At 42.2% G+C, this 17,033-nt stretch overlaps 1 protein-coding gene across 4 annotated transcripts in view; it reads left to right on the forward strand.

Annotated features, from left to right (window-relative positions):
- wdr37 (WD repeat domain 37) overlaps positions 1 to 14,256 on the forward strand; it is a 29,254-nt gene extending 14,998 nt beyond the window's left edge. For all 4 annotated transcript variants that reach the window (XM_045702133.1, XM_014157447.2, XM_014157446.2 and 1 more), the window contains 4 exons: positions 1,786 to 1,927; positions 9,625 to 9,759; positions 10,028 to 10,142; positions 10,625 to 14,256. In XM_045702133.1, coding sequence (XP_045558089.1) covers positions 1,786 to 1,927; positions 9,625 to 9,759; positions 10,028 to 10,142; positions 10,625 to 10,756 — 524 coding nt within the window. In that variant the 3' untranslated portion in view covers positions 10,757 to 14,256. The remainder of the gene's footprint in view (positions 1 to 1,785; positions 1,928 to 9,624; positions 9,760 to 10,027; positions 10,143 to 10,624) is intronic.
- The last annotated feature ends 2,777 nt before the right edge of the window (positions 14,257 to 17,033 follow it).

Below are 17,033 nucleotides of genomic sequence, written 5' to 3' on the forward strand. Positions count from 1 at the left end.
CTGGGTCTTCCTTTCCTGTGGCGGTCCTCATGAGAGCCAGTTTCATCATAGCGCTTGATGGTTTTTGCAACTGCACTTGAAGAAACTTTCAAAGTTGTTGACATTTTCCGGATTGACTGAACTTCATGTAATGATGGACTGTTCTTGCCATAATATGTACTTGGTCTTTTACCAAATAGGGCTATCTTCTGTATACCTCCCCTACCTTGTCACAACACAACTGATTGGCTCAAACACATTAAGAAGGAAAGACATTCCACAGCTGTGCAAAGCTGTCATCAAGGCAAAGGGTGGCTACTTTGAAGAATTTCAAATATAAAATATATTTTGATTTGTTTAACACTTTTTGTTGTTGTTGGTTACTACATGATTCTATATGTGTTATTTCATAGTTTTGATGTCTTCACTATTATTCTATAATGTAGGAAATTGTCAAAATAAAGAAAAACCCTTGCATGAGTAGGTGTGTCCAAACTTTTGACTGGTACTGTATATCTCTCCCTCTCTGCTCAGATTGACATGAGCCTGCAACTATCGTCTCTCCTGCGTTGCAATTCATCATTTATTTCCTTAGAGAATAATAGCCGCGGTAAGGGTATTGCAGCACCCATGATGAATTGAAAAACATTTGCCAACATTATAGAATTACTGTTGTCGTCTGTTCAGAAATAAATTAAATCATTCAGTACTCTACACCAGGAGAAGGCCTATAATTTAGCCACAGAGGATCAATGGCTTTTAAATGTTTTATTATTGCCTAGCTGTGGATTGTGTGTTGCCCAATCACAGTCCAGAATGTGCGGCAAATCTGTCAGTTAACAGCATGCAGCCAAAACAGGACTTTCGCAATATTTCAAATACAATCGTGGGAAAACACCGGTTGGAAAGCAAATGGCTCCTGCTGAAAAGAGAAGACTCTAATCTGTCTGTAGAGGCTACCAAAATATTCAATCAACTTCCAAATAGGCCTATTGAGCAGACAGCGTTGTTTTACAAAGTAAAACAGGAGAGATGCTTTTGGCATGAGCGCATCGGCCGTCTCCGTTGTGTGAGCTGTACATCATTGGGCGAGTTAGTGAAACTGGAAAGCTTTTTTAGGACTTTAATTTCCTCCTCATATTGTACAATTTGTGTGTCTCCACACACCTAGACCTAGGCTATTGATGGATTCAAGACAAGGTCGTTTTTATTGATCTCACATTCTGTTTGTCAGTGTCAAAGTAGCCTGTCATTTCGATTATTTGTGCGGTATTAAAAAAGATTCTGCTAAATGTCAAATTGCATGAAATGCGTTTAGAAAAGGCCACATTTTTCCCGGACCCTAGGCTATAAAAAGTGGTGTGAGGGTAAAGTTTTAGAATCCTGCTAATTTCTCGTTTGTTTAATTTCATGATTGAGTGTGTGCAGAACAGAGGGTTATTTTTACCTCTCTGTCAATAGAAATTAAATAAAATGTTATACAAATAAATATAACCTAAAGATTCAAAACCAAACGAAAGGTATCATGGACTCCAAACAAACCAGCAGCCTCACGGTTTGCAAGCTGAGACCCTGAATGACGATCACCTGATATGCGTATCAACCAGGCTCAGCACCTGGACAAAGTTGCTGCTGCCCCCTGTGGGAATGAATTGTTGAAGTGTATCCTGGATAGTGTATTTGTCTATGCCCTAACACTAACCTTTCCCTCATATCATAACACTGTCATGTTAAGTACAGTTTCACATGGACCCAACTCTTTAATGCTGTCTGTCTGTCTGTCTGTCTGTCTGTGTCTGTGTCCAGGCCACGACCAGGAGCTGACCCACTGCTGTACCCATCCAAGCCAGCGTCTGGTGGTCACCTCGTCCAGAGACACCACCTTCCGTCTGTGGGACTTCAGAGACCCCTCCATCCACTCTGTTAACGTGTTTCAGGGACACACCGAGTGAGTTACACACACACACACACACACACACACACACACACACACACACACACACACACACACACACACACACACACACACACACAGTCCCCTACAAACAATTTAGGTGCTTAAGGTCACACGTGATGTCGTATTGTTATTTCAGTGGCTATACTATACATAATATAGTATAGTGTGGTCCCGTGTGGCTCAGTTGGTAGAGCATGGTGTTTGCAACGCCAGGGTTGTGGGTTCGATTCCCACGGGGGACCAGTACGGGAAAAAAAATGTATGAAATAAATGCATTCACTACTGTAAGTCGCTCTGGATAAGAGCGTCTGCTAAATGACTAAAATGTAAATGTAATAATATTGACTAAAACAGAAGCAGTTGTAAGGTTGGAGCTAATTCCTCCACAAGATGGCAGTACAACATCTTATTTCACCCATAGAGCAGTCGCTACATCACCACTCTGAAGCATTTCCAACCATTTTCAGTGTTTTTATGTTTTTCATTCTTTTAAAAAACATGTCACATTAATTTCCTTGGCCTTAGGCAAAATCCTCCACTTGCCTCTTTATCATTTATTATTGAGCACTTCATCTTCACCACTTTGACCACCTTCTGAGACTCTCACTTCCTCCCTTCAGCTCTCACCATTTATCACTCCGTTTCCCCGTTAATCCCTCGCTCATCCTCGCTCTGTGTAATTTGGCCCCTCTCATTCCAATGCTGTTAAAGGCTCAATTTGAGTGGCTCATTTGAAAACGTGGACTGTCAGCTTCCCCCCAAACCCTCCATCCCCCCTCTTACTCTCAAACCATTTGAATGTGACTCCTGTCGTCAGTCTCGTTAATGCAAAGTGGTGTAGTACAGGCAGGCTGCTTCTGGCAGCCTTTGATTGCTGGGGATTACATGGTGCTCATTATGTTCGACCCCAACATGTATAATTCCTACAGATCCCCACTTTCATTCTCTCTCATAGACAATCACTGTAATGAGATTAGCACAAGCACACAGCCAGCCACTCACTGTGAGTGTGTGTGTGTGTGTGTGTGTCGGCTGTCTGTCGTGGCCCGTTAGTGCTAAGGCAATTACCTTCTCCTTCCTCTCTCTACGTTCACAGCATCTCAAGCAAGTCAACTGATACCTCCTCCACTCGCCTGAATCACTCCCTCGCTCTCACCCTCGCTCTCACCCTCGCTCTCACCCTCGCTCCCACTCCCTCGCCTTTTTCTAAGACAAAAAGGGTTCGTTTTTTTGAGCTAAGTCAACCATTGAGCAACAGCTGCAGTTCATTGTAGTCAGAAGTACCACATAAAGCTCACCCATGATGTGAAGTACTCTAAAAACATGGCTGCGTATAACTTTGTAGCTTTAGTACTCTGATAAATACTACAAAATTGTCCGAAATGAAAAATGACTCAAACTATCCACATGTGAACAAAGTCTGTGTCCCTCTTGAACCATTCATAGTTATTCATCTTTATACAAGCTCTTTAACTAAGAACTATATTATAACTCAGTCCCTCAGAACCCTTAGCAGTAATGATGAGTGGGAGGATGTTTATTTATATTCAGAGGTAGGCAGTGAGATCGTGCCTTACTGTTCTGTTTCTAGACCTGCAATAATAAATTACTTATTTAAGAACGTGTTTACTTTAACACGTGCAAACTGTATCTGAAAAACTGCTCTCTCGTGTGTGTGTGTGTGTGTTAGCTAAGACAGCTGTTAGTCCTAATGAGTGTCAGTCATAGCAGTGTGTGTGCTGATTGAGGCCCTCTCAGGGAACCCAGTGTTGCAGTAGACTGTTTGTGTGTGTACTGTCAGCTGTAGGGAGACGCTTGGCTGCCCTGCACCCAACAAGATGAATGAGGCCCACACACAGCCTGGCAGGAGGCCTCCCTGTGAAGGCACAGTCGGACGCACGCATGCACGCGCACGCACACAAACTCATGTCCCCTGGCCCTGGAAGTCCCTACAACCGCTTTGTCCCGCCACACACACACACGTCATGTGGAGCCATGAGTTATGAGCTGCTGAGTGACACCACAGAGGGGCTTTCCCTTAGGGAGCTCCTGTCGTACACACTGACAGCAGGGGGTTAGAAATGCTGCAATCTGTTTCAGAAGGGACAAATATGTGACAAACAAAACGCCTGATTAGTTTGACTATAGAGAGTAGCTGTTGGTCATATCACTGCTACCAAATACCAAGCCCCTCATTTGGACACACATTGTACCATTTGCAGAATGTTTTCGTACAGTACTTTAAAATGCCAATTGTAATCATTGGTTAAATGGCAGAGGATGCTACTAGGTACAATTGTCTCTGGGGAGGGGTGTCTTAGGAGGGTAAGGATGTTTGGATTAGATGTTTCTTCCCACAGTATCTGTCTCTTGTTCAGAGGTTTGTCTTGTCTGAATTGGCTCCGCAGCGTGACTGAAGAAGAATACAATGGCCTAGCTGTTAAGCCTAGCGGTTAAGAGTGTTGGGCCAGTAACAGAAAGGTCGCTGGTTCAAATCCCCGAGCCGACTAGGAAAACTCTGTGCTGTTGAGCAAGGTGCTTAACCATAATTGCTCCTGTCAGTCGTTCTGGATAAGAGCGTCTGCTAAATGACTAAAATGTACAGTTGAAGTCGGAAGATTACATATACCTTAGCCAAATACTTTTCACAATTCCTGACATTTAATCCTAGTAAAAATTCCCTGTCTTAGGTCAGCTAGGATCACCACTTTATTTGAAGAATGTGAAATGTCAGAATAATAGAGTGATTTATTTCAGCTTTTATTTCTTTAATCACATTCCCAGTAGGTCAGAAGTTTACATACACTCAATTAGTATTTGGTAGCATTGCCTTTAAATTGTTTAACTTGGGTCAAACATTTCAGCTAGCCTTCCACAAGCTTCCCACAATAAGTTGGGTGAATTTTGGCCCATTCCTCCTGACAGAGCTGGTGTGACTGAGTCAGGTTTGTAGGCCTCCTTGCTTGCACATGCTTTTTCAGTTCTGCCCACAAATGTTCTATAGGATTGAGGTCAGGGCTTCGTGATGGCCACTCCAATACCTTGACTTTGTTGTCCTTAAGCCATTTTGCCACAACTTTGTAAGTATGCTTGGGGTCATTGCACCATTTGCGACCAAGCTTTAAGTTCCTGACTGATGTCTTCAGATGTTGCTTCAATATATCCACATGATTTCCCTTCTCATGATGCCATCTATTTTGTGAAGTGCACCAGTCCCTCCTGCAGCAAAGCACCCTCACAACATGGTGCTGCCAGCCCGGTTGGGATGGTGTTCACGGTTGGGATGGTGTTCTTCGACTTGCAAGCCTTCCCCTTTTTCCTCCAAACATAACGATGGTCATTATGGCCAAACCGTTCTATGTTTGTTTCATCAGACCAGAGGACATTTCTCCAAAAAGTAGGATCTTTGTCCCCATGTGCAGTTGCAAACCATAGTCTGGCTTTTTTATGGTGGTTTTGGAGCAGTAGCTTCTTCCTTGCTGAGCGGCCTTTCAGGTTATGTCGATATAGGACTCGTTTTACTGTGGATATAGATACTTTTCTACCTGTTTCCTCCAGCATCTTCACAAGGCCCTTTGCTGTTGTTCAGGGATTGATTTGCGCTTTTCGCACCAAAGTACGTTCATCTCTAGGATACAGAACGTGTCTCCTTCCTGAGCGGTATGACAGCTGCGTGGTCCCATGGTGTTTATACTTGCTTACTATTGTTTGTACAGATGAACGTGGTACCTTCAGGCGTTTGGAAATTACTCCCAAGGATGAACCAGACTTGTGGAGGCCTACAATTTTTTTCGGAGGTCTTGGCTGATTTCTTTTGATTCTCCCATGATGTCGCGCAAAGAGACACTGAGTTTGAAGGTAGGCCTTGAAATACATCCACAGGTACACCTCCAATTGACTCAAATGATGTCACTTAGCCTATCAGAAGCTTCTAATGCCATGACATCATTTTCGGGAATTTTCCAAGCTGTTTAAAGGCACAGTCAACTTACTGTATGTAAACTTCTAACCCACTGGAATTGTGATACAGTGAATTATAAGTGAAATAATCTGGCTGTAAACAATTGTTGGAAAAATTACTTGTGTCATGCACAAAGTAGATGTCCTAACCGACTTGCCAAAACTATAGTTTGTTAACAAGAAATTTGTGGAGTGGTTGAAAAACGAGTTTTAATGACTCCAACCTAAGTGTATGTAAACTTCCGACTTCAACTGTAAATGTAACAATTGAATGTTTCTGATAACATGTCCTCTTGACAGAGCGGCACAGTGTAATGTTGCAGGGAGCGTCAGTGTAAAGGGTTTAATAGATAGAGAGCTTTGGGAAGGAGTAGCTCATTTGCAGTGTCTTCAGACGCAATTATAGCTAATGCACAGTGACAGAGCATGGTGGCAGTCAAAAGCACAGCATATTCAGCCTCTAAGTCCCCCCCTCCTTATAATTGTGAAATAATTGTAGGTGCGTCCCAAATGGCACCCTATTCGCTGTGTAGTGCACTATATTTAACCAGGATCCACGTGGCTCTGGTCAACAGCAGTGCACTATATAGGGAACAGGGTGCCTTTTGGGACACAGCCAATGTACGTGAGCTAACACGTAAAGTGCAGATGAGAAGTGGCAGCAGACTTGCTTTACCAACGGGATGCCATGTCGCGTTTGTCTCTCGCTTCTGTTCCGAGGCGTTTGATCACAGGCAGGCATCTGTGTGTGTGTCTGTGTGTGCGTGCATGTGTCTGTGTCTATCTAACACAGCGCTTCAGAGGAATATGCCAACATAAATCTGATTCTATAGTCACTGTGAATGTTCGTCTCAGTGCAATTTAAACATAATGTCACGTTGGAAAAAATATAGAGAACAGGTTCTATTTGACAGGCTAGAATCTTCTATAAATATGATATGCATAGAAACGGGGAGGAAATGTTTGATCGTTATGATACTCAAACAAAGAAATTACACCGAATTATTTTATTTTATGTACGCCAAATATATGTTCAGGATGTTTGCTGAAAAATGCTGTATATGATTTATAATGCAGAATCTACACTCACATTAATGATAGCTAAGGATGTAGACCTAAAAGATAAAAGATCATGTCCAGGGTTAATAGGTGGACGTCTCTCGTTAGCCTTTAACAAAGACTGGCCCAGTCACTGATACCCCTGGGCCTTCTCCTACCCCCTTCTCCCCTTTTCCTAATGAGCCTTGACCTTGCATGTCAGTTGGCTCAGGAGAGACTTTCAGAATACCTCCCAAGTTATAATAGGACTTTAATAACGCAACCTTACCTTACAATGTCAAAAAGTGCATTGGACTGGCTAGCTATTCCCTATATAGTGTACTACTTTTGACCTGAGCACTATGAGCCTGGGTCAAAAGTAGTACACTATATAGGGGATAGGGTGCCATTTGGGATTTAAAATCGTCCATGAGCGAGCCGCCCCCCCCGGTGGTTATATACGTACAGTTGGGCAGGGCCCCACATCTTTAATATGGCAGAGTTTAGCCCCTTAATTAAACCGTAATATAATGTCAATTTAAATTAAAGATGGCTAGGAGTTAGCCAGTGAGTGAGGCTAAGGTGGTGCTGCATGGGGCTTTTCTGCTGCTAATCTTAATCAGAACGAACAGAGCGCCAAATCGAATCCTCCTGGCTCCTTCAGTAGAGAGAGGGAGAGAGAGGGGGGGTTGGAAGAAAAAGATGACAGTGATGTGTGAAATGAATAAGAAATCTTAAATGAGTCCATTAAAGGAATGGTCTTGACCTCGGCGACGTGTAAGAGCGACGTGCTACATCACGCCTGGCTCCCGCCTGGGAAGTTGTGCTGAGGTGAGCACTTTTGGGCCAACCTCTACTGACCCTCAGAGACTATGGTGACTTTCAAGACACTCACACTAGCCCCCCCCCCCTCCCCCCAGGCGTACCCAGTGTCGGCACACTGAGAGGTAACCGCAGAGCCAGGCAGGGCTTGGGAGAGGAGCTCCGCTCTGGAACTGCCTGACTGTTACACCCCCACTGGTAGATTATTAAAAATAGTCTTAGCCTCCCTCCTCACAGTTTACATCACTCTCATTTATGAATGACTGTGTGACGGCAGTGAGATGACTCTCCCTACAGGCTGAATGACTTCACTTGAGTTACACATGATGAGTCTTAGAAGAAAAGTAACACCTTTTAAAGATCCACATAAAGTGAAACCGCACCACTGGTCGCCCCTGGCGGGTTAGTTATTAGTTAAATAAACGGTGTTTGTTGTTTGAATGAACACCTTTGATCTTGTAATATCGCAAACGGACGTGGTAGTTTCACCGCTACGAATTCCAGCTTTAATAGACTCCGTTTTCCTGTTGTTTGCCAGCAGTGTTTTGATGTGATAGCTTTGAGATAGTTTTTGATTTGATATGCTGCATGGTCAAAAGTTTGTGGACACCTGCTCGTCGAAGATCTCATTCCAAAATCATGGGATTAATATAGAGTTGGTCCCTCCTTTGCTACTATAACATCCTCCACTCTTCTGGGAAGGCTTTCTAGTAGATGTTGGAACATTGCTGCGGGGATTTTCTTCCATTCAGCCACAAACATTATTGAGGTTGGGCACTGATTCTGAGCTAGGCCTGGCTCGCAGTCAGTGTTCCAATACATCCCAAGGGTGTTCGATGGGGTTGAGGTAAGGTTTCTGTGCAGGCCAGTCAAGTTCTTCCACACTGATCTCAACAAACCATTTCTGTATGGACCTTGCTTTGTGCGCTTGGGCATTGCCATGCTAAAACAGGAAAGGGCCTTCCCCAAACTGTTGCGACAAAGTTGGAAGCACAGAATCGTCTAGAATGTCATTGTATGTTGTAGCATTCAGATTTCCCTTCACTGGAACTAAGGGGCCTAGCCTGAACCATGAAAAACAGCCCCAGACCATTATTCCTCCTCTGTCAAACTTTACAGTTTGTACAATGCATTCGGGCAGGTTGCGTTCTCCTGTTATCCGCCAAACCCAGATTCGTCCGTCAGACTGCCAGATGGTGAAGCGTGATTCATCACTCCAGAGAACGTGTTTCCAATGCTGCAGAGTCCAATGGCGGTGAGCTTTACACCACTCCAGCCAACGCTTGGCATTGTGCATGGTGATCTTAGGCTTGTGTGCGGCTGCTCGGCCATGGAAACCCATTTCATGAAGCTCCCGATGGACAGTTATTGTGCTGACATAGCTTCCAGAGGCACTTTGGAACTCCGTACTGAGTGTTGCAACCAAGCACAGATGATTTTTACGCGCTTCAGCACTCGGAGGGCCCGTTCTGTGAGCTTGTGTGGCCTACCACTTCGCGGCTGAGCCGTTGTTGCTCCTAGGCGTTTCCACTTCACAATAACAGCACTTATAATTGACCAGGGCAGCTCTAGCAGGGCAGATATTTGACGAAGTGACTTGTTGGAAAGGGAGCATCCTATTAGAGTGCCACATTGAAAGTCACTGAGCTCTTCAGTAAGGCCATTCTATTGCCAATGTTTGTCTATGGAGATTGCATGGCTGTTTGCTCGATTTTATACACCTGTCAGCAACCGGTGTGGCTAAAATAGCCGAATCCAGTCATTTTGAAGGGGTGTCCACATACTTTTGTACACGTAGTATAGATTTGATGGCTTTGAGAGAAATTTTAACAATGATCATTCTGTTTTGTTTTTTTGTCTCTCTCCAGCACGGTGACGTCAGCTGTGTTCACAGTGGGGGACAACGTGGTGTCGGGGAGTGATGATCGCACCGTCAAGGTGTGGGACTTGAAGAACATGAGGTCACCCATAGCAACCATCCGCACAGACTCTGCTGTTAACAGGTAGGAGAGGCATTTCATTGTATGTGAAGAGCTGAAAAAAGACCAAGAGATCATACAATTCAGAACATTTTATGGTCATGTTTTCCAAAGTGTTTATGTTTTAGTTTGAACTCAAGCACAGTTCAGATTGATAGTTTAGGTGTAGTGGTTGAGTGACAGCTCCACCTGTACGTACAGTTATTATTAGCGTTGTCAAGAACACATCAAGTCAAGCCTTATTCCCTTCTCTTGTCTAACACGCCATACTCTCTGTCTGAACTCCTTCCAGGATAAGTGTCTCAGCCAACCAAAGAATCATCGCTCTCCCACACGACAATCGGCAAGTCAGGCTGTTTGACATGACTGGAGTAAGACTGGCACGACTACCACGCAGCAACAGACAGGTAGGTGCTGAGGGAAGAGAGCGGGAGGGAAGGAGAAAAGATTCTCCATCTATCCTTCTGTCACGCAGACAGTCCCTTCCTGAGAGGGGGAGGGAGGGAGAAACAATGGGAGCGAGATGAGGAGGAAAGATTCTCCATCTCTTTCTGTCACACAGACAGCCCCTTCTGTAGAGCGGTAGAGAGTGGGAGGAGAGAGTGAGCGGAGGAAAGATTCTGCAATCCCATTTCCACACATAGTCACTTCCTGCAGGCTGAGTGCTGACACTGCCTCAGTGTCTATAGCCATTAACACTGCTGATGTGGAAATGTACTGCTGTGTACCAGGGAGGTCAAAGGGTTGTTGTTGGGGGTTTTAACTTGTGTGGGTTCTGTGTAGCTGTGTGATACTGTACACAACTCCATTGAAGTCTGTTTGAGCTTTGTTATCCATGTTGTGTGGTCTTTGAGGTTTTTCTGTGTTGGTATGTGCCTGTGTATTCCAGGGTCATCGACGCATGGTGTGCTGCTCGGTGTGGAACGAGGAGAATGCGTCATGTAACCTGTTCACCTGTGGCTTCGACCGGCAAGCCATCGGATGGAACATCAACATCCCAGCTCTGCTGCAGGAGAAGTGATGCAGGACAAGTGACACACACACACTGCACATACACACACATACCACTGTATTTGATCTCCATCCACTTTGCATGGACTGAGTGTTTTTGTGTGTTTTAATGGAGAGGACAAAGTCATATTTTAAACCCATCTATATACGTACAAATATATTTGGTTGACTCCAGAAAACACTACTTCTGTGGTCTTGTTTACTGCTGATGAACATGAATGGATGAATAGCAAGCCCTAGTTGATCTTGCATGCACTCAAACTCCCGTCAATGTATTTGTAAAACTGTCTGAAGAACGATAGGAGAGGCAACACATTTGTACCTCGCGTATCATATGGTGGCCTGGTCTAACCCAGATGGATGATCTTTACACTGAGTGGGTCATCTTGGCTGTTTTCACCCTCTTTGGCCTGCATGATCAAGGGCTAGGAGTTTACTGTATCATCTGGAGACCTACTACACCTTTGACCTACTGAGTTGTTTTGAGTCAGTCACATTTTACACTGTCCATTGTACAGATTTCTTTTTAAAAACACATATAAGCAATTTTTTTGCCATGCTGTTAGGATATATCTGCCTTGTTCTTTCTATACGGTGTAGTACTCAATATGACTATGTGGGTGTACTGTAGATTTGACAATAGGGAACCTGCAACAATGTTTTTTTGCAAGAAAATGCATTCATGCATGCAGCAATGGGGCTTGTTCAATATCATATTTAACATTTCCTCCATGGGTCACAATGTGCTCATATGGTTACTGGTCACCTGCTTAGATAAATATGCTTGACTGACGTTAATGTTTGCTGTACATAGATCTCAATGAAAATGATAGATGATCAGCTTGAAGTGTGTAGTCCCCCTGGCCAGTACACTGTTTACTGTATTGCATAGGCTAATCTAATGTTGAATATGTGATCACAACATCCTCCAATAGCAAAGCCACAAAAGAGCGCAATAAAATGATTTGGTTAATTATCACCATGGTTACACAGGAAATTGGCTGAGGCGCGTTAGGATGAAGTATAGTTCGGATGATTAGGGCCAGGAGTTTTTCTGACTCATGTTACCTGACCACGAAGAAATCCAACCGTAGTTATAGGATTCACAGCGCCTTCAGAAAGTATTCACACCCCTTGACTTTTTCCACATTTTGTTGTTAAAGTGGGATAAAAATGGATTTAATTGTAATTTTTTGGCAACGATCTACACAAAATACTCTGTCGAAGTGGAATAAAATACTTTTTTTTTTATCTTTGGAAAATAAACAAATATATCTTGATTTGATAACTATTCAACCCCCCGAGTCAATACATGTTAGAATAATTTTTGCCAGTGATTTACAACTGTGAATATTTCTGGGTATGTTTCTTAAGAGCTTTGCACACCTGGATTGTACAATATTTGCCCATTATTCTTAAAAACAAAAATTCAAGCTCTGTCAAGTTGGTTGTTGATCATTGCTAGACAACCATTTTCAAGTCTGGCCATAGATTTTTAAGCGGATTTCTGAGTCAAAACTGTAACTAGGCCAATCGAACATTCAACATCGTCTTGGTAAGCAACGCCAGTGTATATTTGGCCTTGTATTTTAGGTTATTGTCCTGCTGAAATGTTAATTTGTCTCACAGTGTCTGTTGGAAAGCAGACTGAACAAGGTTTTCCTCTAGCATTTTTCCTGTGCTTATCTCTATTCCGTTTCTTTTCCTTCTTAAAAACTCCCTAGTTCTTGTCGATGACAAGCATACCCATAACATGATGCGGCCACCACCGTGCTTGAAAATATGAAGAGTGATACTCCGCGATGTGTTGTTGGATTTGCCCCAAACAATAACGCTTTGTATTCAGGACAAAAAGTTCATTTCTTTGCCACATTTTTTGCAGTTTTACTTTACTGCCTTTTTACAAACAGGATGCATGTTTGGGAATATTTTTGTTCTGTACAGTTCTTTTCACCCTGTTATTTAGGTTAGTATTGTGGAGTAACTACAATGTTGTTGATCTATCCTCAGTTATCTCCTATCATAGCCATTAAACTCGAACTGTTTTAAAATCACAATTGGCCTTCCTCTCCGGCAACTGAGTTAGGAAGGAGGCCTCTTAACTTTTTAGTGACTGGGTTTATTGATAAACCATCCAAAGTGTAATTAATAACTGCATTATGCTCAAAGGGATATTCAATGTCTGGCTATTTTATTTTTGATCTACCAACAGGTGCCCTTTGCGAACCCTTGGAAAACCTCCCTGGTCTTTGTGGTTGAATCTGTGCCATAACAAAAGGGTTGAATACTTATTGACTCAAGACATTTCAGCTTTTCATTTTTAATTTGTTAACATTTCAAAAATAAATTCCACTTTGACATTATGGGGTATTGTTTGTAGATCAGTGACACAAAATCTCAATTTAACCAATTTTAAATTTGGGCTGTAACACAACAAAATGTGGAAAAAGTCAAGGGTTGTGAATACTTTCGGAAGGCACTGTAGCTAGTTGCTGCTGTAGTTTTCCCTGGTCAGAAAAGTAGTGTCATGACAATGAGCGTTAACACTTACAGTACAACCCATCCTGAGTGAGAAGCATTCCTATCAAGTGCTCTTTGTATCGACATAACGTATAACCCACCCACGCTGTTGTGAATCTGATCGTTCTTCAATAGGGTTGGTTTCGATGTTCTGCATGTGCTGTACAATAGTTAATGAACTCTGCTCATGGTTGTATGAGATGAAATGTCACCAAGTGGCTTTGTTGCTGTGTTGTGTGTCTGTCACTTTCTATTGTACCTCATCTGTTTGTCTGTGTGCTGCGCATCAACATCGCAGTTATACTGCTGTGATGTTTTCACAATAGATAATATAAAGAGAACTGCCTTTACAATAAGTTATAATTTACACATTCAAGATAAATTCAGTATGGAAAAAAAATGTTTAACATATAAGAATGGTGTTAAAATGTAGTTACACATTTGCATTATTCTTGTTACCAGCATCTGTCAGAATATCAAATTACATCTGCTAATAAAATAACTTGGGGTTGTGTCCCCAATTCCCCTATTCCCTTCATGGTGAGCTACAGTACTTTTGATCAGAGCCCTAGTGCACTAATATAGGGTATCGGGTGCCATTTGGGATGTACACGTTCTGTTTTTAGCATATAGCTCAGATTTCTTCACCGTTGTACTTTTTATTTTATTCAGGCAGTTTGTACGTCACTTTCACTGTATCAGAATCATCTTTAATCTTCAAAGAGGTATGGCTGGACAGAGAACCCTCATGTATGAATTATAACGAAGGGGGAAAAGGAATGTGATTTTTTTTATATTTTAAACTGTTATATGAGATTGGAAAAGGTACCGGTAGATAGGCAAGGCACAGCGGCTTCATTGTAAGAACATATATTCACCCTAAACCTCATTCTTTTAATATACTTTTTGCACACTGTATTATCATTTTTGGGATAGATGTATTCTGCACAGATGCTTGTCAAAATCCAATTAAAAGTATGATTCCTTTTCCATTTGTTGAAATGTTTTTTTTTTTCATTATGAATCTAACTGAACGGTTTAATAATTATTTATTTGACATCATAAATTGAATGCTAAATTAATTTGAAAGTTCATTGAATTAATTTAAATGATACATCTCGGATAATAATAACAGAATGAGTGAACATGTTCAGTGCCCTTGTTATAACAATACTAACTGATATTGTGCTCAAGATCACAATCTGTTTAAAAATACAGAAGTAGTTTTCCTTCCTCCATATCACAGTTATTAATTGAGTGATATTAGGTTGTCAACTTGATTTGTTACCTTTCTGAAGCAGAAAATGAGGCAGCAAGAATATAGGAATCTTACAGAATGTTCGCCTTTGTGTGTTTTACAGATCAATGTGTGCACATGTCAAGCAAGCCTGTAAAAAAAACATATAGACTAGGTCAACCACTGTTTTCTGATCTGGTTAACGATTGGTTTAAAAGAAGAGAATACAATCAATGTTTTACTGAGACTGGAAGGAAATCTCATCCAAGTAAAGTAAATTGAAATTGAGACAGTAATAAGATCAGTCTTGAAGTAAAGTCAATACAAATTGACCGTAATAATGCTTGGTCTACATCCCAAATGGCACCATATTCCCTGCATAGTGCATAGGGCTCTGGTCTAAAGTAGTGCACTATGTAGGTCCTTCCCAATAGGAGGCACCCTTGGTGGCAGCCTCCAAGTAAATACAATTGGACAGTAATAAATCTTGGTGGCGGCCAGGTAAGTAGATTTCACAGCCCCTGGCTGCCTCCCAAATGGTACCCTATTCCCTTTATGTGGCATTGAGGAGGACATGAGCCAAGTCTAATAAACAAGCAGGTGTGGAGGAGATGATGCATGATGGTCTGGAGATCAATACGGAGGAGAGACTGGCTGTCTGTAAACACCAGCAAGCTCTCTCCCTCTTTCTATCAATCTCTCTCGCTCTCTTGCTTTCTTGTCTCCGTCTGTCTGTCTCTCCCTTCCTCTCTGTAAAGCCCCTCTGACTGGAGGTAGTAAGCAGTCTGTGATGGAAAGGTCAGGGGTTAGTCACATAGATAAGGGTCACTTGTCATCCCTCAGTGGGAATAATGTGTTTTATAACACATTTGGATTGGTTGACAGTTGACACGATCAAGGTTAGATTTCTGTTTAACTTTATCAGACAAGACCTAACGGCATTCTATTGATGTCTCTTTTCTTGTTAAATCCAGAATTGGATCACTTTCAGGCTATTCCAAATCTCCTCCAGTAATGTAGGATGTTAATGTGTAATTACAAAAAGCTGTATTTTTTTTTTTGTGTTTGAACAAGTTGGGAAAATCCCTGGTCTTGGTATTAAGCTCATACAGTACAGTAGATTTCATTCATTACTTCTGAACGGAGTGGTATCCCGAGAGTCCAGCCCTAGCTCCCGATCATGTATATTAGATTACAGTTAGAAGACCAAGTACAAGGGCCAGGCTGTGGAGTAAATAGTAAATTATGATGTTTGTTGTAGTGTGGACAGTCATGACACATACCTGCCCTGAGGGGAAAAGAGAGACCCACACAACTCTCCCTTCTCATAGCTCATTTGGTGGCTCCCCACCCAGTTTGACACCTGCCACTGAGACAGGATGATTACCATTTCCAATGTATTTCCTTGGGGAAGGGAAGAGTCTCTAATATTTGTGTGTGGAGGTGATGCATCTGTGGAGACAGACAGTCATGAAAACAGTGTTTATTTCAATTCATAGTGGAAAGGGCCACATACTGTAGGCTTTTGGCTATCACTTAAAGAACATTCTATTTGTGTTTTAGGTTGATAAGTCGTGGTGCACACATTACACGGTTTTCTCTTCCCACAGACCAAGCTAATGAGTATCCTAGAGACGAAATATTGCACAGTAACCTATATCATCACAAATAACCAAGACAGAGATAAAATGACCAGATTTTCAGATTTTATTCACATGTACAAACATTCACTTTTAAGGTATTACTGAAGTGCAATTTACAACCTTAGCAGCATGTATTCATATAACTTCAATTTACATCTGAATTAGACATATCTTCATTATCGTCTTCCCATATTGTATTTTTTTATTGTTTAAAATTTGTACAAATATACACTCATTTAATACATTACCATTCAGTCATGCCATACTGTTAATATCTCTCAAAATAATCAACGGGTTTTTAACGAAGAATCATTTTGTTATATTTGCCAGAAACCACAAAACTACACTACATGACCAAAAGTATGTGGACACCTGCTGGTCGAACATCTCATTCCAAAATCATGGGCATTAATATGGAGTTGGTCCCCCCTTTGCTGCTATAGCAGCCTCCACTCTTCTGGGAAGGCTTTCAACTAGATGTTGGAACATTGCTGCGGGGACTTGCTTCCATTCAACCAATTGGACAATTAGGCCTGGCTCGCAGTCGGCATTTCAATTCCTCCCATTCATCCAAAAGGTGTTCAATGGGGTTAAGGTCAGTGCTCTGTGCAGGCCAGTCAAGTTCTTCCACACCAAATTCGACAAACCATTTCTGTATGGACCTCACTTTGTGCACGGGGGCATTGTCATGCTGAAACAGGAAAGGGCCTTCCCCAAACTGTTGCCCCGAAGTTGGAAGCACAGAATCGTTTAGAATATCGTTGTATGCTGTAGCGTTAAGATTTCCCTTCACTGGAACTAAGGGGCCTAGCCTGAACCATTATTCCTCCTCCACCAAACTTTACAGTTGGCACTATGCATTCGGGCAGGTCGCGTTCTCCTGGCAT

This window comes from Salmo salar, chromosome ssa19, assembly GCF_905237065.1.
Source record: "Salmo salar chromosome ssa19, Ssal_v3.1, whole genome shotgun sequence".
In the NCBI taxonomy this organism is placed as follows: Eukaryota; Metazoa; Chordata; class Actinopteri; order Salmoniformes; family Salmonidae; genus Salmo; species Salmo salar.